General features: G+C 46.1%; 1 protein-coding gene across 1 annotated transcript in view; it reads right to left on the reverse strand.

Moving 5' to 3' along the window:
* Positions 1–20,890, reverse strand: part of GPC3 (glypican 3) — a 253,518-nt gene that overhangs the window by 38,110 nt on the left and 194,518 nt on the right. The window contains exon 7 of the mRNA XM_026653014.2: positions 8,567–8,723. Within this exon, the coding sequence (XP_026508799.1) occupies positions 8,567–8,723 (157 nt within the window). The remainder of the gene's footprint in view (positions 1–8,566; positions 8,724–20,890) is intronic.

Consider the following 20,890-nt stretch of genomic DNA (forward strand, 5'->3'; position numbering starts at 1 on the left):
ACGACCAGCAGGAGGTGCCGCAGCGATGAGTCTCGCACCTTTACAGAGCTGTTTTCAAAGCCTTTATAGGACATCAAAACCCTTCCTTTTGTGTCATAGTTTCACGGGGTTTAAGGGCAGAAGAGACCTTTAGATCATGTAGTCTGACCTCCTTTATATTATAGGCCAGCATTTCTTAAACTGGGGTCCGGGGCGTTGAAGGGGTTTTTAAAAATGACCAACAGAACCAAAAAGAATATAAAATTAAAACGAATAGCAGATTTGCTTGTTAATATAACTGATGCTTCTGCGCAAATGTGACTTTCTCTGTCTAATCTGCAAGTGTATTATAACAGACGCCTCACCTGTCCAGTTTGGTAAATTATGGATTCAACGTTTCTCTAAAGAGTCCGGCAATGTAGGAGTTACAACAAACCCGTCAAACACACGCATGTTACACTCCGGATATGGGCCTGATAATGTTATTGCACTGAACGCACTCCACTGAAGTGGAAACGAATAGCAACCCTGTCTCTGAAAGCCACTGCTAATTGTATCAACCTGTCAATAAATGGATTCTTTTTTGCTGACTGCACTAAAATTCATTATGTGTCTTAGATCCTTCAATTAAAAAAGCAAAACAAAAGTGAATTAATGAATTTGCCACTCGATACAATTAGGGATTCAATAAATTATTACATGCGACTCCTCCTCCATCTTCCATAATGACACAAAATTCTTGACTTCCAACCAAATCCTCATTCAAAGGAAAACAGAAATCCCAACAAACACAAACACTTGCATTAGACTAGTGGTAATAGTGCCATTGCACTGTGTAATTGGCCTGGATTCAGTTCTCATGTCAGAATAATCGAGTTGCATTTGGACCATTTTTCCCCTCTCTCGGACAGGATTAATGTCTTGTAGAACAGCATGTCCGTACTATTACCACTTTACTCAAATATTAAGCCATTCATAGACAAAAAACTGAATTAATTTACAATTAAAATTGCTGCTAGGTAGATTATGGTTAAAAGCCCCAAAGTATTCAATAGTGTGGAAAGGAAAAGAGAAGAGAATGTAGATACCCAATCTGAACAGTTCATCTGCGCTGGTAATACCTTCATATCTATAAAATGTCACATTGCAGCTCCAGATGCCGGTCAGTTACACTGTATTTGAAAGGCTCTTCCTAAGCAAATATCCAAGGGATTTTTTTTTAAACAGACGATCTGGATTCATTTCCAGATCAAGCAGAATGGCTCTTTAAATGTCTTCAGGTATGAACATCTCAGAACACAAAAGATATGGCCAAGCAGGGAGGCATTCACAGAAGAGCAATCAAAATTATAAAGGACCTGACAAGATTAACTTATAAAAATTAAGAACAGTGTAGGCTCTTCTTCCAGCGTAACAGTCCCCAGTCTAAAATTGGCAACGCCCCTCCGCTGAGCAGAACCAGGTTTCTAGGGCCTTGCAAGCCGGCTTTCCAGTGGGGAAGAGATTGGTGACATGGAATCTGGGTACATTCTATGTGAAACTTGTTTTACTGGTGCACATATCAGTCCTGGAACAGAGATGGCCGAACAGCATGCAGGGCAATCACTTCTTTCTGGGAATCTCAGCTCAATGTCAATGCCCAATTTCCAGGGGACAACTCTGCTCGGAAATTGGCTCCAATCACAGACACAGGCAGAGAGCAGACTGCCCTGCTTCTCACACAGCTTCCCATTCAAGAGCCACTGCCTCCACACAGAACCATGAACAACAAAAACTAACACCACCACAGCATGACTTCCCAAGCCGGAAAATCCTCTCATGTGCTCAGAAAAACAAGCTAGAAGACCACATGTGCCATCTGCTGGCCCCTGCTGCAACAGTGAATATAGAGAGCTTGGATCAATGACACCTAAGGGGAGACATTTAGGGGCTGAGGATTTAATGAGACGAAATTAACCAAAGGAAAAATCTGTGTTGAGTATCAAGAATGAAGTCTTAACAGTCAGACCTGTTAAACGGTGGGACAGTCTCATGGCAGACCCATCCTTGGAGACATTTAGAAGTGGACTGGGAAAAGCACTCTGCATAATCTCCTTAGGTTTTGAAGAAGCTTTTAAAAAGAAGATGCCTAGAGGAAGAATAGCTCAGGTGTGTTTATTTACTTCTGCCACTATACAAGCCAAAGCATATGCACTATCATTGAGCACAAGTACTGGCTTGTTGGCTGGGAATCGAACAACACACAGCTGCTTTGATTATTTAACACATCTCATTGGACGTACCATTCAATCGGCAGTCCTGTTTCAGGGATTCCTCAAATAAACAGCTTTAATACGTGACCATTCTCGGCAAGCGCAATAGGGTAATTGTTAAGCCTGCAGCCTTGAAAGTGTCCCTCTAAGCATTCCCATCGAAAGGCTAAGCCACTGGCAGAGCAAGTAATAGGCATTACAGAGATGAGGTATGGGCGGGCTTGGCACAATTCAAGTTTTAGTTGTTTGATCATTTTGATGGATCATATTAATGTTTACTTTTAAGCATTTTTTTTATTTTTATCAATTGAAATGTTCACAGTCGCAGAACATTATGGGGTTTTATGCATTTTCCCCTGATTTTTATCAATTTCAGTTTTCACAGTGGAAGGAAATTATGGGGAGGTCAGACAATTATTTAATGACAGAAGATGTTGAGTTTCACAAAGTTACAGCTTTATAACCTTTAAACCATGAATTGTCAATGTCACGTCGAAATATACAGTGAGTGCCCTTAAGTCAAACTCTGATAAGTTCTCAAGTAGCATTTTTCTTGCTTCGCCTATCCGTAAATTTCGGTTAATACTGATGGAAGTGGTTTTTTGTCAGTTTGGGTGGGTTATGGTGAAATCAACATTTACCGATAAAATGCTGATCACCCCAAGCCCGGTTATGGGCCACGCTGATACAAATTAGGGAGGCTCCATAGATGTCTCTAGGCTTGGGTACAAAGTGCATCTCTAGCAAATAACAAAAACACAAGGTAGGCCCAGACTGGGTGGCTGGGCGTTGCCTGGTGCTCACGATCCTCTCAGAGCCAGTTCTGCTCCCCTCCCACGATAAGCACTGATTTATCCCTCTGTAAGCGGCTGAATGTGCAAGAGGGGGCACATATCTCCAACCCAAGACAAGGAAACTGTGCCACCGGCTACACTGCTCCTTTGATAACGCAGGGAGGCTTACGGCTGGCAGCTCGGCAGAGCTTGCTGGAGCAAAAGAATCCATGGTGGACACTTCGGACCCTCAGCGGTGGATTCTTTTTCCCTAGCAGGAACAACCAAGGGGCAGGCGGCATGATCAAAGGGGATTAATTCGCTCCACGGGTGCAGCAGGAGCAGCCAGCAGGTGGCGCTGTTATACACAGGCTGCAGGTATCATCATCACACACATCTATGTCAATAGCTGTTCCCACGCACCCCTAATGCTGTCTGAACTGCAGATGGGATGGAGCCGATTTCCATGCCCAGGACAGGCTTCACTGCTCAGCTTCTCCCTTCCAGGGACAACTTTGGCTCTCTCTGAACCTTCCCTTTCCCCATCCCCCTTGGAATCCGCCAGATTGCTCCAAATGGCAGGTGTGTTCCTAAGTGTCCCCAGGAGATGGGTCCTAAAAGGGATTTATTTATCCCGCTTGGCTATCGCTATTTTGGGGGGTGCTCCGACATTGTTGTCCAGGCCACCTGCAATTGCCAAGTCACCTCTAGGCAAGCGAAGTGTGCTAGGCCGCCATCCTCAGTGAACACAGCGAAAGGCGATCTTCACACTCCGTGTACGTCAAAGCCACTCGCCATAGTGTGTTGTCCCCAGTGCCCATGTTTTATTTTCAGGCTCCTGGCAGCAGGCTGGCTGGTTATAAGTAGCGTCTTGACAGAGAATTCCAGAGGCGAGTTAATTAGCGGGTGGCTATTCGGAATGTCAGCAGTTTGCCAGCTAGCAGCCAGCCTGTCTGCTTTGGGTACAAGTGCAGAATGATTGATTTCAGAAGTGGGTGAATACACGACTCTGGAACACATTGGCGGTACCTCGCAATTTGCAGGGAATACTATAATTTATTCGTAGACATGATTTGCCATTGGTGCGGCGTAAGTATATGTGTGTGTGTGTACAGACCTATTTTAGGGTTTACATGGACATAGTGCAGATGCCAGGGCTTTCCCTTTGAAAAACAGGAAGTGCTGCTCATTGATCTAGAAGCTTTTCAATCATTCTCCTATTGTAAACATTATCTGCCTTCAAAATCTTTAATGTGTTGCAGATGTGACAAAGGATAAAAGATCCATCATAAAACCCCTCTATCTCGGTGTTTTTTCCAGTGGGGCAACATAATAATGAATTTATTAGCATATAGAGCTCGCCAACATATGCTTATAGTCACTCACAAACTTTTGACTTGACAGTTTACAAGTATGTTTAAATCATTACAGTTTCAGTTGACCATGCCGCTATTATAGGGTCATTATAAATAAGAAACAAAGGTTACACTTTATAGAACAGGAGATAAATCACAACTAGTATATAGGAAATAACATGTTTTTTTCTCTGTTTGTTTTTGTTTCTCCTGATTTTCAAAACCATTCAGGGTGACAGCTGGTAGGGAAAGGGGTGGTTAGCAGCTGTTAGCAGTTAAACTGCTAGAACCAGAGGTACCCCGCATATGAGTAACTGGTGAGCAGGAGAGGTTTAGATCACCAGTATCTACAGACGATCAAACCAAGCTCCTTGAAAGGTGAGTTGGTTTGAATCTTCTTTCAGTGAGTCTCCTAGCTGGCAAACTGTGATCATCTTTTGTTTTAACTTCTGATCAGGATTCTGCCTTTTATCACTAGACACTGTGTCTTCCCAGGCTTTTAGCCATCTACTGCCACAATGGGACGCTGGTGCCTCATCTCTCCTTTTGCGATTTAATTAATTATGGAGAAGCCACCATGCTATTTAAGGTTCTTACGCTTCTTGGGAGCATTTTGACTTTCTGCATGTTGACCCTACAGCAAATTAGACGTCAGGGTCAAGGAAAGAGAGTATCAGCTGAACTGAACATGGCCTTGGAGAACAAGTTAAAAAAGAAAGGAAAACAACTCGCCAAACTGTCACTCGCTGATTTTGAACCAGAAAAGGGTCAAACAAGACCTCAAAAATCCACTTTAAGCTATTTGACTTGTTTGATCACTAACCTAACAATACTCCCCAATGCAGAGGAATAACGGCACACTCTGGCACCCAAAGGCTTCCCCCGTCTTCAACAATATAAAAGTGTCCAGTAATTAAAAAAGGGGAGCCATCGATAATTTGAGAAACCAACCCTTCTTGTGCCTCTTTACCCTCCTCGGTAGGCAGGGAGATAAATCCAGGGCCGGCTCCAGGCACCAGCCCTCCAAGCATGTGCTTGGGGCGGCACCTGGAGAGGGGTGGCGCTCACCCGGGGAGAGCGGGGCCCCGGCCGGGCTCGCCGCCCTCCCCCTCCGCTCCGGCCGCCGGGGAGAGCAGAGCCACAGCGGGCTCGCCGCCCTCCCCCGGCGCTCCGGCCGGTCGGAGAGAGCGAGGCTGCGGCCAGGCTCGCCGCCCTCCCCGTGGCGCTCCGGCCGGCCGGGAAGAGCAGGGCCCCGGCTGGGCTCGCCGCTCTCCCCCGGCGCTCCGGCCGGCCAGGGAGAGTGGGGCCGCGGCCGGGCTCGGCGCCCTCCCCTGCTGCGCTCCACGCCGGGGGGCGGCAAAAAAGCCAGAGCCGGCCCTGGATAAACCCGCACAAGCCTGCAGTCCTGGCTGTATGCACATATTAGCAGAGCTGTGCCGAGGATGGAAGAGTTTGAGATTTCAGAATCTGGCTCTGTTTCAAATCAGAGCGGCCACTGAACAATTCAAAATTCATATCAGAAAGTTCTGAAAACATTTCAACGAGGGTCGATCAAAAGGTTTTGTTTCAATTTTGACTTTTTAAATTTCCTCCTAGATTATAATATGTAATAAATATCACATAATACCAAATAAAAAATTCAAAACAAAAAGTCATTAAAAAAAAATCTAAATGTTTAATTCCGAAAATATCAAAACGGGATGTCAAAACATTTTTTCCTGGTTTTCAGCCCAAATCACAAAGCATTTCACATCTTTCCACAGAAATTTCTCCAACCAGTCTGCATGAATGCTCTAAAGTTATATTACATCCAAAAAGCTACATTAAGAGAACATTAATGTTGCAAAGTCAAGAACTCAAAAGTTAGGAAATGCCAGAACAGCCCCATTCATTTCAACGGAACTGCTCATGTGCTCAACTGCTTTGCTGGATCCTATGTTGCAGGATGAAGCCTGAAGAGATCATAATGCCAAGAACATCTTGCTCAGACTTCACTCTTTACCAGAGATATTTTGCTATTGTGGGGAAGGAAGTTGCAATCTTCATGGCATACAGAGAAGTTAGATAAAAACGTTAAATATTCTTGCTGTAAGGTTGCAACATAACACACATTTATTTTTTTTAAAATCCAGAACCATAACATACAAGAACCAAAAACAGAGAGAGACAATGCAGGCTGCTCCCTAAGGCAGAGGGACCCAACTCACCCCCATCTTGCTCTAGGTTGGCTCTTTGCAGATTTACTCAGTTCACATGCCTCCCTACAGAGCCCCCTATCCTGCACACAGGACCAGAAAACCCCTTACAAATTAAAGCGATAACAGTTTTCCATACACCACAGAAGTAAGCAACAAATACCCCTTCAGCCAGATAAAATGAGAGGGGGAATCCTTCTGTTCCTTTTTTCATTTAATGTGTTCACATACCAGGGTGACAAGAAAGATATAAACACCTAGACAGATAGGGTATCTGGGAGATCAATACAGTGATTAGACCAGCCTAGAGAGACAGAAAAAGGTAGCGAAGGATTATGCATGTCTTCAGAGATCAGTGATACTATTAGGCTAAAAGGCATAAAAGGAAATTTAAAATACACTGAAATAACATGAAGCTGTGACATAAAGATTTAATATAGGATGAAACCTGCATCTTTGGCTGAGCTTGATACAACAGGGCATAGCTGGATCAACTGTATTTCCCTTACATATGCCTTGATGTTTCAGTATTTGATGAAAAAGTGCATTTCATCCTTACCTGAATTAGATTTTTATTTTGTTGTCTAACATCAATTAGGGTTGGGCTAGAGGACTTAAAAGGTCTTTTCTGTCTCAACTGATATTTGAATATAAATATTTTATTTACACATTATGTAAAAAACACAATCTTGGATAGGAGGCTGCTATTAAATCTCTCAGCCCTCACTCTGTTAGGGATATTTTAATTGTCCCAGATCAATGGAAGGGTATTTATAAACATCTGGGCTTAGTTTAAGCGTCCAAATTTGCCTCTTAAACTTCAAAGCGGCAGGGCTGATTTTATCCAGGTTCAGTTGTCTAGTCTTTAGGAAGAGAAGCATACAGCCCTCGAAACAGAATTAAATTGGTGTAAGTCGGTGTAGCTCCACCAAAGGTCAATTTTCAACTGCCCCAGATCAGGCCTAAATGGATATTCTGGTCTCGGTACATCAGGGAAGTGGTGGGAGTTGCTGCTTTCAGTGGAGCTGTACCAGTCTAGGTTGAAATAGAAACGGTCTGGTTTGCTTTAGAACAGTGGTTCTCAAACTTCATTGCATCGTGACCCCCTTCTGACAACAAAAATTACTACACGGCCCCTGGAGGGGGAACTGAAGACCGAGCTCCGCCGCCCCGGGTGGTGGTGGTGGGGGGGGGAGGGGTAGCAAAGCTGAAGCCCAAGGGCCTCTGCCCTGGGCAGGGGGCATATAACCTTAGCCCTGGGTGGTGGGGCTTGGGCTTCAGACTTGCTGGGGCCCAGGGCCAACACCAGCTTTGGCAACCCCATTTTGGCAACACCACCTGTGCATAACAACATTTAAAATCTCCCGTTGAACCCGACTCATACACACAGGCCTTGAAAAAGGAGGCGCACCACTTCAAGGCAGTGGCCTCGTCCCACACACAGTGGGCCGGATTCTCACTTACACTGAGGCCATCCTACACCTCCCAGGCTGTGTAAATGGTCTTGGGGGAGTAGTGGGGGGACGACGTACATAATATTGACATCCACTTGGTCCCTTTACACTGTCAGAGCAGTTTACACGGGCCTTAGTGTAGATGAGAATTAGCCCCAAACCCGCTTTCCCTTCACTAAGTGGCTACTGCACCTTTCCATACTGTGGAATACACCACACACCTACAGGGCGATGAAATCAGCTACACATGGGTGTAATGGAGCCCCCTCAGAGGGGCCATGCAAACCACCTCCCAGTTACAGACACCTGAGGAGCAGCCAACTTCCCCAGAAAGCTTCCTCTCCTCTCAGGTCACTGGGTTGTTATTCTAGCCACCCTTGCTAGTGTCAGCGATGCTTACATACAAAAATCTGCCACGTGTCTGCTGAAGAAAAGACTCCCGGGGCCGGATTCATCCCTAGCCTCATTCCATTAAGTTCAGCGTTAATGGACCCTTGTGCCCAAGTACTAGGTAACGTTCAGAACGGGAACGAAAACTCAAGTAATTATTCTCGTCACCTGCTAAGAACCGGAGCTGATTCTTAACCCTTAGTTCCCCATTTCCGGAGCCACCACTGCAGTCATCTTCATCATCACAGTCTCCGCTTTCTGACTCATCCTCATCCGTGGTTTTGTCTGGAGCTTTTCGCCGGGATATTGACATTCCTTTCAACAGCTGAAAGACACAAGGTGGCACAGAACCATGGGAAAGCCCCCTTCACCACTGTCCCACTTCGCAGGGCTTCCCCATCCAGGTGTTGATTCATTCTGAACAGCAGAAATCGTACTTTAATAACCTCAACTCCTTCCACACCCTTTGCTTGAGACATGCATGACGGAGGAATGGGCCAGGCAGGAGGGAAAGTTAATTACTCATCAAGCCCAAGTGTCAGCTCGTTAAAGAGCTCAGGGATGTTCCTGTACACAATTGAGATGAGACAAATGGCAAAAAAAGTTGCATTGAAGAATTTTGCCCTGAGGTTGCCCCCAACATGCTCCCTACACAGAGGAACTGGCCTACCCCTGGCTATGTGCCACAAGGAGAATTCCCAAACAGGCTTTCTAAACCAGCTATATATGGCCCCTTTGCTTTGTCAGAGTGGGGCTCAGGATGCAGCCTTAAGAGTGGGATTTGCAGAAAAGCACTCAGTACCGGTCCAACTCCTACCGAAATCAGCCAGACTCCCATTGACTTCAGTGGGAGCAGAGCTAGTGGTTTGGAACCCTAAGTGAACACTTGAAGACCTCGATGGGTGTGGTGCATGCAAAGGCCTGAGAGACTGGACTCTCTGTCTTCTCAACCTAATAAAGATCTCTAAGAAAATGCTGGTTGGAGAGAGAACTGCCCCACTCAGAAGTAACAAGTATGAAAAGAAAGGAGAGATCTTGCAGGATTTTTATCCTTGTGCGTCACCAGGCTGGAGACACATGGTGCCCCCCATATGCTATTTAAACAAGCAAAAATAATAGCCCAGATTTGCAGAAGTGCTGAGAACTCCAGTCAAAGTCCAGGGGATCAGCCTTTCAGAAAATCAGGCCCAACAACAATACTATTATAGCTAGGGAGAACTGTTTTAAGAATAACCTGGATGTCAGAATTCAACTGTCCAATAAAAGGCAGCCATCCGACTTTAGAACCAAATCTCGTGTTCAAAGAGGTCAGCAACAAAAGTCCTATCACCCTAGATCAGGGGCGGGCAAACTTTTTGGCCTGAGGGCCGCATCGGGTTTTGGAAATTGTATGGAGGGCCAGTAAGGGGAGGGGGGCGTGGCCCGGCCCCCACATCCTATCCGCCCCCCCCCATTTCTCACCCCCTGATGGCCCACCACCCCTGGACCCATGCCCCATCCACCCCCACCCCACTCCCTGTCCCCTGACCGCCCCTAGAACCTCCGCCCCTGACTGCCCCCCACTCCCCCATCAGGCCCCTGCCCCATCCAACCACCCCTTTTCCCTGTCCCCTGACTGCCCCCCTTCCGCCCCATCCAACCCCACCTTCCTTCCTGACTGCCCCGGGGATCCCTGCCCGCATTCAACTCCCCTGTTCCCTGCCCTCTGACTGCCCTGACCCCTATCCACACCCCCGCCCCCGACCACCACCCCAAACTCTCCTGCCCTCTATCCAACCCCCCTGCTCCCTGCCCCCTTACCGTGCTGCCTGGAGCACCGGTGGCTGGTGGCGCTACAGCCGCGCAGCACAGAGCACCAGGTCAGGCCAGGCTCTGCAGCTGCGTTGCCCCAGGAGCTCACAGCCCCGCTGCCCAGAGCATCCCACCAGCGGTGGGGCGAGCTGAGGCTGCGGGGGAAGGGGAGCAGCGGGGGAGGGGCTGGGGGCGAGCCTCCCGGGCAGGAGCTCAGGGGCTGGGCAGGAGGGTCCCGTGGGCTGGATGTGGCCCGCGGGCTGTCGTTTGCCCACCTCTGCCCTAGGGTCAGGCTCTTATATCAGAGCCATGCAAAGTTAGTGGTGTGCACTGCTCCCGACGTGCAGTACGGGTGACATGAGCCAGAGATGGGCAAATCAGCCAGCTCTTTGGCTATTTGGTAGAGGTTGCAAGGAAAAGGGGGCTGGAGCTTTAGCCTGGCTGTTCTGGTCACTCAATGCACCCAGGATTGTTAAGGGCAAGTGAGAAGCTTTTGGCACTGTATAATTTCACTTGTCCAGAGAGGGGGTTTTGGCTATCCTGGGATACTAGAAAACCGCAATGACTCTAGCCTGGTTAAATGGCAGATCCTAGCACGTAAGGGTGAGATTTTCAGAGGCACGCAGCCTTGTGCTAAATCCCATCAAGAGAGCATGTTTTGTAAAAGTGACTGGTCAAGACAGAACCTGACATATATGGTAGAAATAATGAAACAAAAGAACTTTTAATTCATCCAAAGTAACTGAAAGTCTCTTCAAGCAGTAAAATTGCCTAGATCGCTTTGTGTAAAGCCTTAACCAGTGCTTAATTTGTAATGAAAGAAGTGCCAGGGCTCAAGCAATTTTTTTACATTCATAACTGATGTAGCCAACGCAGAGGAGCTGGGACTATGAACTGCCAAGCCCAGAGGTGCTGGGGTTCGGCCCCGACAAGCCCTGGTGCAAATTAAGCTCTGGCCTTAGCTAATCAGGATATGTTCCACAGCTAAAAACACTGAGTAAAATCAAATGTCTCTAATGACTGTAAGACTAAGATTACTATCAAACACATGCTTGGAAATTCTTGATCCTGTCCCGTTAGTCAGGGTGGAAGGAAACGGGCACATTTTGGGTTATTGGTTTCCTCCTGCTGATCTTTCCCATTTACTGTTTCTAAAATAACCAAACTATTCCATCATAAACAGATTTGTTTTGAAAAGTTTGAGTCAGCCCGTTCATATATGCAGAAAAATTCCATCTGTACCACTACATAGCTAAAAGCTTGAATTTAATCTCCTGACATTAAAAAAAAAAAGAAAAGTAACAGAGAAGATATTGCAAAATAGAAGCTTATTGCATACTTTAGAGGTTTAGTTAGTTTCATCTGTTGCAGTGATGTGCATACCTCTCAAGGCATTTTTAATATCTGGAATCCGGGTTATACTTTTAAACTATTAAGCTGGCGTTAGAAAACAGCTCCCAAAATATTTAGTTGCTGGAGTTTATACAACCTTAGAGGAATGTTTTCAGCGTCTGGCTTCACATGTCCACAGCAATGTAAACACACATGTTACTGTTTCTATTAGAGTTGCATAACCTAATGAAAAGCAAATGGTTCAGACTCAAATCCACTTCATTTTTGCATTTCATGCCACCCATATTTACATGTTGCACACATTTAATAACTACCAATATAAAAAATGTTTGCTTCACATATTTATAAATATGGTGTATGGAAAATAGCTGTGAAATATTTTAGATATGTAGGAGTTGAAACAAAAAATTAAGGTGGACATTTTTGAACAATTAAATAGGCCGTTTTGCTGGGGGCGTTGAGACTGCATTCTGAATGCCTAATACAAAAAGCACCTACAGATGGAACCCTGTGAAGTTCAAAAACCTATTTGCATTTATAGAAAGACGATCACCTGTCACAGCTGATGTCTGCGTGGCTCTCTATTAAAGTACCAGCTATCTGGGTACACTCCCATATGGTAACACCAAAGAGAACTCCCACAGCAGATATACTTCCATCTGCTCCTTGGTTTCACACCATTGCTCTTCTTTCACAACAAACTCTCCTTCCCTTCCACTTTTTTCCCTTTTTAATTTATACGGCTTTCAGAAGACTTCTACGAAAAGAACTCAAAGTGAATTAATAAATTACTGTGGAAAACGGAGAAGACTGAGTGGTCGGAATGGTATGACTTCGTGTATCCTTTCAACAGCACCTACAGATCATCTTGTCACATACTTGAAGCCTGATCCAAAACACACTGAAGTCAAGGGGAGTGGGGAGAGAGGGGGCGTTTCCATTCACTTTAACAGACTTTGGCTTGGGCCCTCTATGGGCGTTCCTGAAGAACCTATTTTTCAGATGTTTGAACTCTTTCCCCGCGGAAGGACGGATCAGTGGGATCCCCATTGTTAGGGCCCTGGGCTGGGACGCGGTGGACTAGGGTGCACCCAGGTCCTCTTACCCCCTGCTGCCAGCCCCACCCCGGGGGTGGCAGCCTCCCCACCTCAGGGCCCTGAGACTGCTTGTTGTTCTATCAACCGCCGAGGATCAGAGCTTTTACACCGCCTATTGCTCTGCCCTGCCCAGAGGGCCAGAATCCCTAGACTGCTAATTCCCGTGTTGAGCATTGCATCCATAGGCACAACACAGTGAGGGGGCGTGGCCTCTGCCCAAGACTGATGGAGAGGAACGGCCATGGACCACTACACTATTGGGTTAAAAACCCGCGGCACCAAGTCTGAGAGCCTGGGTCAGCTGACTTTTGGGTTTGTGGAGTGTAGGTGTTTGGGCTCACGATGGAGCCTGGGGTTTGAGACCCCACCCCCCTTGCGGGTCAGAACCAGAACGCCTCAGAACCAGGCTCCTGCATGAGCCCAAACATCTACACTGCTATTCATAGTCCCACAGCCCAAGCCCTGCAAGTCCAAGTCAGCTGACCCAGGCAGACGCCGTGCCGTGGGTCTTCTATTGCAGTGTAAACATAGACTCATAGGGTAAGAGCTAGAAATTGGTGCAATGAGTAGCAACCATGAAGACACACACCCAGTGCCTCCCACAACCTCACAGATGATGAAATGAAATTAAGTAGGTAACTTTAGAGCCAAATCCTGCAGCTGATATTTGGGGGGAGGGGGAAACTACACAAAACCCAAACCACATGATGTTGTCATCTCACCTCTCCACAGGCAGGAGAGTTCCCACCCCATAAATCCAGCAGACCATGGCAGTTTGGCTGTGCAGGGAAGGAGCTGAGGCTGCACCAGGGGAATCTTTGCGCCCCCTGAAGCAGATTTCCCCCGGTGCAGCCTGGCTGGAGGCTTAGGCTGAGTATGGCCATGTGGTCCAAGACAATTTCGATCAACTACACTCCATGGAGAGGGAGCACAGGCCAGCAAATCCTACTGAGGGCACAGAGCAACACTGCTGGGGCTCCATTCTGGGGCAGGGAGGACGACTCCATCCTTCCTGACCTCCCCAGAGAGCCCGTGAGCAGAGCTTGCTCCCTCATGCCGTGCACAGGAGCCACAAGTCTGTCCCCGCGGAAGGACGGCAGGATCAGGCCCATGACGCAGTCACTAATGGGCCCTTACTCTCAAAACAGGATACTATGGGGAGGGGGGTGTCTTTCATTTGCGACACACAATGCTGCGAGGACGAAGCGAGGTACCAATCCTGCAGCTGCTCCAGACACCTATGCAACCACTCAGCTCTGCTCACACGGAGCAGCTTGCAGAGTCAGGGCCTAGACTGGAGTTTGCCACGCCCACTCCCAGGCAAAACGTTCTCCACGGGCACTCCTTTAGACTTATAGACTATAGGACTTTAGAGTTATAAAATACCAGAGCCTGGAGGAGAACACCAGAGACGTTTCTTTCATTACTGACTTGAAACGGTAAACGTCTGGGAAACTTTAAAGCAGAGAATTAAGCCCTTGGAGACGTTCAGTGTTAATAAGCTGTCCTAGGGAAGGAATGTAAAGATGAGATGATCTCAAGTGTGTGTTTTCAAATATTAAATTATGGAGGACTTCCTAAATAGCTGTCTTTTGCGGGGGGAGGAGGAAGTCTGCAGGAAACTAATAGCTTAATCTCTCTGGATTTACAGAGATAACATAACAGGAACTTTGCCAGAAATGCTGAGAGAGCCCTGACTTTGAATGCTGATATTCAAGGGGCCGTAAGTCTCAGCACTCGGGGCTCCAAATAATGAGAACGTATATCCCGTCTGCTCTTTGCACAATGGGGAGTTGGAAGGGGTGACCGGGAGGCAAGGGAAAGAATGTGAAATGTGAGCACAGTCCGGGATTCCTAGCAAGGTGGATGAAATCAGAGCCCTATCCTAGGAAAAGTTTGGGGTTACCATTTGCAAGGCTCACGTTAAATGCTGTCAGTTAACTCGGCTTAGCCATTCTTGCCTGAGAGGAACAAGGAGCGGATGCATTACAGTTTAACCACGAGGATGTAAAGATCTTAGTGCACCCAACCAGTGCTAATTTGTAAGCTTGATGGGCTAGATCCTGATCTGAGGCCGTCAAATGGACACAGCATGAGCACGAACCTGCCGAGTTCAGGCAAAACTTCTATTTCGTTTCATGGGAATAATTCATGAGCAAGCCCTCTGAGATGTAGCCCTCCGAGACGTAGCTATGCTGATGGAAGTTCCCAGTGTAGACCAGCCCTTAGTTTGCAGCAAACTGGGGCGTAAATCTACCTTGCGCTAGCCTGCCGCAGGCCGAGGGCCCGGGTGGTCCTCACTGCCACCCACTGAAAGTTCCCTGGTGCGCTTTCATCGCCTCCTGTTTCCAAGCAGGGTAGATCAAAGCACACTCCGGGATTTTTACCCTGCGGCAGCAGCCCCACGGGGACACTTAGTGCACGGCACCCCTTTGACACAAACTGATTGTGGAGACAAGCCCTTAAGCAGCACTTGATTTAGTTGTTTTCAGTCCAAGCTAAGTTTTATTACTTGTATTACAGAGGAGCCACGCTCACGGACCAGACCCTGGGCTGCCAGGTGCTGTAAGGCACAGAACAAAAAATGCTCCGCAATAGACGTTTTCACTAATCCCGCCATTGAAGAGGTATGGGTGGGGCTGGCATAAGCATTCAGTGTTCGCCTACCTCTGCTCACACTGAAGTCAGTGAAACACAAACCGACTTCTCTAGGAGCAGTGTGAGGCCAGCACTGAAAATCCCTTTGATAACGTACAGCTCCCATGTGAATACCATTAGGTGCTTTGGCTTCTGCAAAAGTAGCATCCACAAGTCATTAAGTAACAATTACTACAGTCTACATGCTTTGTGAAGTTATATTTGGTGGACTGAACATAGTTTCTTCCTCTTTAAATAGCAACTAAACCTAAATGTTACCCTGCCATTAAAGCTAGTTCACGTCTTGTGGCTTCAAGTCTACGGTAAGAGGCAGAAAAATATACAGGGTAATGATCAGTAAAGTAGTATGTAACAATGAGCAAGTTTCAACTTAAGCACAATTTATCCAGCTGTAAGAGTTTACAGCCATATCCGATCACCTCTCTGCCAAACCATAATGACAAAAATACACCACAGCTCTATAATGCACCCAATCCAAAATATAGAACAAATGGTGGGAATGTGTTTATACACACACACGTGTGTGTGTGTGTGTGGGGGGGGTATTTGTAAGGCACTTATCCCTTTGGTATTTAAGCACTGAATATATATAATATCATAGAATCATAGAAATATAGGGCTCAAAGGGACATCTATAAGTCACGTCCAGCGCTCGGCGCTGAAGTAGGACCAAGTAAACCTAGACCAGCCCTGACAGGTGTTTGTTCAACCTGTTCTTAAAAACCTCCAGTGATGGGGATTCCTTAGGGTACGTCTACACTACCCGCCGGATTGGCAGGTAGTGATCGATCTATCATAGAATCATAGAATCATAGAATATCAGGGTTGGAAGGGACCTCAAGAGGTCATCTAGTCCAACCCCCTGCTCAAAGCAGGACCAATTCCCAACTATCGGGGATCGATTTATCACATGTAGTGTAGACGTGATAAATCGATCCCCAATCGCTCTCCCATCGACTGCTGAACTCCAGCTCGGCGAGAGGCAGAAGCAAAGTCGACGGGGGAGCAGCGGCCGTCAATCCCATGCCGCGAGGACACAAAGTAAGTGATTCTAAGTCGATCTAAGATGCGTCAACTTCAGCTACGCTATTCTCTTGGCTGAAGTTGTGTATCTTAGATAGATCCCCCCCACACTCCCCCCCAGTGTAGACCAGGCCTTAGAGTCAGAAAGTTTTTCCTACCATCGAACCTAAATCTCCCTTGCTGCAGATTAAGCCCATTACTTTTTGTCCCATCTTCAGTGGGAATAGAGAACAACTGATTCCTGACCCCTTTATAACAGCCCTTAATATATTTGAAGGCTGTTCTCAGATCCCCTTTAGCCTTCTTTTCTCAAGATTAAGCATGCCCTCATAGGTCAGGTTTTCTAAACCTTTTATCATTTTTTTGCTCTCGTCCAGACTCTCTCCAATTTGTCCACATCTTTCCTCAAGTGTGGCATCCAGAACTGGACACTCCAGCTGAGGCCTCATGCGTGCTGAGCAGCGTGGGACAATTACCTCCTGCATCCTAATACAACACTCCTGTTAATACACCCCAGAATGATACTGTATTCGCCTTTTTTGCAGCTACATCGCACTGTTGATACCTATTTAATTTGTGATCCACTTCAGCAGTACTACTGCCTTGCCAATTATTCTCCATTTTGTAGTTATGCATTTGATTTTTCCTTCCTATGTGTAGTACTTTGCACATCTCCTCATTGAATTTCATTGTGTCGATTTCAGACCAATTCTCCAATTTGTCAAGGTCATTTGAATTCTAATCCTGTCCTCCAAAGTGCATGCCACCCTCGGAGTTTGCGGTCATCAACAAATTTTATAAGCATACTATATTCACACACACACGCACACACTGTAACTGACAAAAGATAAATATGGGCCGCATCCTCAGCTGGTGAAAATCATCACAGCTCCATTACATTCAAAGGACCAATGCCAGTTTGCATCAGCTGAGAACATGTCCCATTTGTATCTTTCCCAGGAGGGGACAGGACACACATGAAGAAAATAATCCAGTAGCTTTAAAGTTTGAACCTCTAAGGTCCATGTGGCTGAGAATGTTGGCCCACCTCAATTCGGATACCATCCCAAAGAGAAGATTTAAATACACCTCTACCCCGATATAACGCGACCTGATATAACACGAATTCGGCTATAACGCGGTAAAGCAGTGCTCCGGGGGGGGCGGGGCTGCGCACTCCGGCGGATCAAAGCAAGTTCGTATAACGCGGTTTCACCTATAACGCGGTAAGATTTTTTGGCTCCCGAGGACAGCGTTATATCGGGGTAGAGGTGTATAAACAGCCCTGTTTATGGCAATGTTCATAATATGGCTTGGTTTGTGGATCTGATGGAGGTTTAAAAAAATCAAACCAATTCTGAACATTGTATTGATACGGTAACTTACTGTAGGTAAGGCTGTCTAAGGCAGTGGTTCTCAAACTTCATTGCATCGCAACCCCCTTCTGACAACAAAAATTACTACACGACTCCAGGAGGGGGGACCAAAAACTGAGCCCGCCCAAGCCCCACCGCCCTGGATGGGGGGGGCCAAAGCTGAAGCTCAAGGGCTTCAGTCCCAGGTAGGGGGCCTGTAATCTGAGCCCTGCCGCCCTGGGTGGAGGGGCTTGGGATTCAACCCGGGGTGGAGGGACTCCGGCTTCAGTCCCAGGCCCCAGCAAGTGTAACCCCAGCTCCGGTGACCCCATTAAAACAGGGTCGCGACAGTTTGAGAACTGTTGGTCTAAGGCATTCCCGTTTGTTGTTCATTATATACAGGCTTAATCGACAGATAATTCATAACTGCATAGTGACCAGGTTTACAGACAAAAACAGAAGGGGCAAATACACAACCGGAGTAATGACCCAGCTGGATTTGAACTGGCCACTGGTGAAAAGTTCTATTGCTCATCCTTCTTAATGAGTGCGTTATACAGAACCTTCCACCTTACCACCCACCCAAGACATCCTGCCCTTGCTGTTTTCTCTTCTAAATATAAGCACAGTAACAGTTCCGACACATTTTTAATCATATCTTTATAGCCCTTAAACAGAAATCTGCATTTCACTCCTTAAACTGTAGCCTAATTTGGCATTCTTATCTTAGACTCGCGATTCGCAGCACTGCACACCACCCACTTCAGTTTACGATAACAAACACTGAAATCATGCCTACAAACCCAGATGACGTACCAAAATCGAGCCAGAACTACCCTGCCCTTTTAAGCCAAAAACATTCATTGCAACATAATTTTAAAAAATAAAATATAAAACAAACTCAGCAGTGAAATGAATTGTTTATTAGGGTGAATACAGATGATTTCTGTCAAACGAAAAATTCCCTACGGAGCCGAGGGAAGTTTGAATTCATATTTGTAAGTCTTCTGGTGAACATATCTGTCCTTTAATTTAGTTTGCATGACTGAAAGAATTTAATAAAAATGTTCCAAGAGTTTTGCTGAAATTCTTCCCATATTTGTAGTAAGCCTTTGGAATATGATCAAACGCCACTGGAAAAGACTGAGACTGAGCTTGCAGCTAAAATAATATTCAGAATTATCATGGAAATGTAATCCTCAAATCTACACAATTGCAGAAACTGTCCTCGTTTTGGACTCTCCCTTCTGTATCTGATGCTATCACTGTGTCTCAAGGAAGGGCATACTAGGGATAAGTCACAGCCGTGGGGTTCAGGAGATGTAAGCACCCAAATGGTCAGTAGCATCCACTCATTTTGGGTGGCTTCTTCTAGGCGACTCAAGGGTACCTTAAAATGATGAAACTACGATTCCTTTTGCACCTATCACAAACAAGCCTACACCCACTCACTCCTAGAGACACAATGCAAATGGACGAAATTTGGAAAACACTCCTGAAACACTCACTAAGTCAGGGGGTTTTCTCTTAAATACCCAGCTTCTGAAAATACTACTTTGATCCCCCCCCCCCCACCAAAAAAAATCATGAGTGGAATCCTGACCTTTAAACCTGTGAGATTTAACAATTTATGGGGGTATTTAAATCATGGCTGAATCATGGGAAAGCTACAGATTTTAATGTGATGCTTTCCCCTTTTACAGGCTCAGTCTATCAGCCAGGAGTGTATATGAAACACAGCTGTGGCTGTTCTGCTTACAGAGATCATTATCTGATCACAAGACTGGAGAGAAGTGACCCATTTCAACAGGGGCAGTTGTTTTTTAAACTCATGTGTTTTGAGCGTTGTGGCCTGATCATATACAAGCATGTAACAAAAAGAACCAATCCTTCCACACACACCCCCATACCTACTAGTCCTAGAAATAACAAGAACCAAATTTAGTTCTTTTATTCACAAGTAGCAGTTAGCATTATATAGTCCACCAGCTCCAACCAGAGGAGTGGGGATACCCTTCACTCCATTCCTTTCCCGTTCACTGGCTCCACTCAGATCATCCACCCTGCAGATGGAGGCCCCAATCCTGCAAGTGACTGCACATGGGAAGAATTCTGCACCCATGCGGGGCCCCATCGATGGCGTTTTGTGCTGATGCGGCGCAATGTATGTAATGCAGCAGGACTTATTAAACCAGAGACGTTGCTCAGTCGCGCTGGCAGCAAATCATCTATTCTGTTAAACTCAACGTCCATTGGCAGCATGCGCTAAACAAAAAAGCAGGGGGTGGGTCATTATAAAGAAAACAACAAGGAGCTCATTTTTGTTGGGAGAGGTCTGACTTTTGGGAGTTTGACTTTGCTACACCTTGGCAGTATATAAGAGGCAGAGAAGAAACCTGTTCCTAATTGTACTCCTATTTCAAACTCAGCACAGTAAGGAGTAATTGCTAATCAAATGTTAATAAAATGGATACAGACACTGGGTCTGGAAAAGTCATTTTCAGCACTTAGGAAAACAACCAGGAATGTCAGCTGTTTTTTCACCTGCTCTAAAAGGAAATACTTGGCTGTTACCCACGACACCCGCCTTTAGCCCACTGTACAGAAATCTGCTAGCAATCTCCAGGTTTGAATTACATACAGACAGCAGCATCTTTCTGCTAAGCTAGAGATCACTGCTTCACTTGCCACTTATTTCTCAAAATTCAAGGTTTATCTCCCTGCATGCCCAAATGGTATCATGAAACGGCATATCACACAAATGGAAATTCTTCCCTGAAAGAATTTCACATTTCAATAGACTCCAGTCACAATAACAAGATTCCCCTATAAATACCCTCCACAAAGCATTATACTCTGCCCAGTAGCAGTTTAGTATTTACACCTCTACCCCAATAAAATACGAATTCGGATATAACGCGGTAAAGCAGTGCACCGGGGGGGCGGGGCTGCGCACTCCGGCGGATCAAAGCAAGTTCGATATAACGCGGTTTCAGCTATAACGTGGTAAGATTTTTTTGGCTCCCGAGGACAGTGTTATATCGAGGTAGAGGTGTATGTTGTGTTCCTTAGACAAAATTAATTTTAAGAAGTAATTTTAGCTGCCCTCACCCCAAAAGAAAAACATTGGCTAACGAGGCCTTCACTAATGAACCAGCAGAAGTTTTCATTCAGGGTTTGGTGGTCTCTTCCATAATACCAGTTTGTTCTTTGAT

The sequence above is a fragment of the Terrapene carolina genome, unplaced genomic scaffold (genome assembly GCF_002925995.2).
Source record: "Terrapene carolina triunguis isolate 2854851 unplaced genomic scaffold, T_m_triunguis-2.0 Scaffold131, whole genome shotgun sequence".
Classification (NCBI taxonomy): Eukaryota; Metazoa; Chordata; order Testudines; family Emydidae; genus Terrapene; species Terrapene triunguis.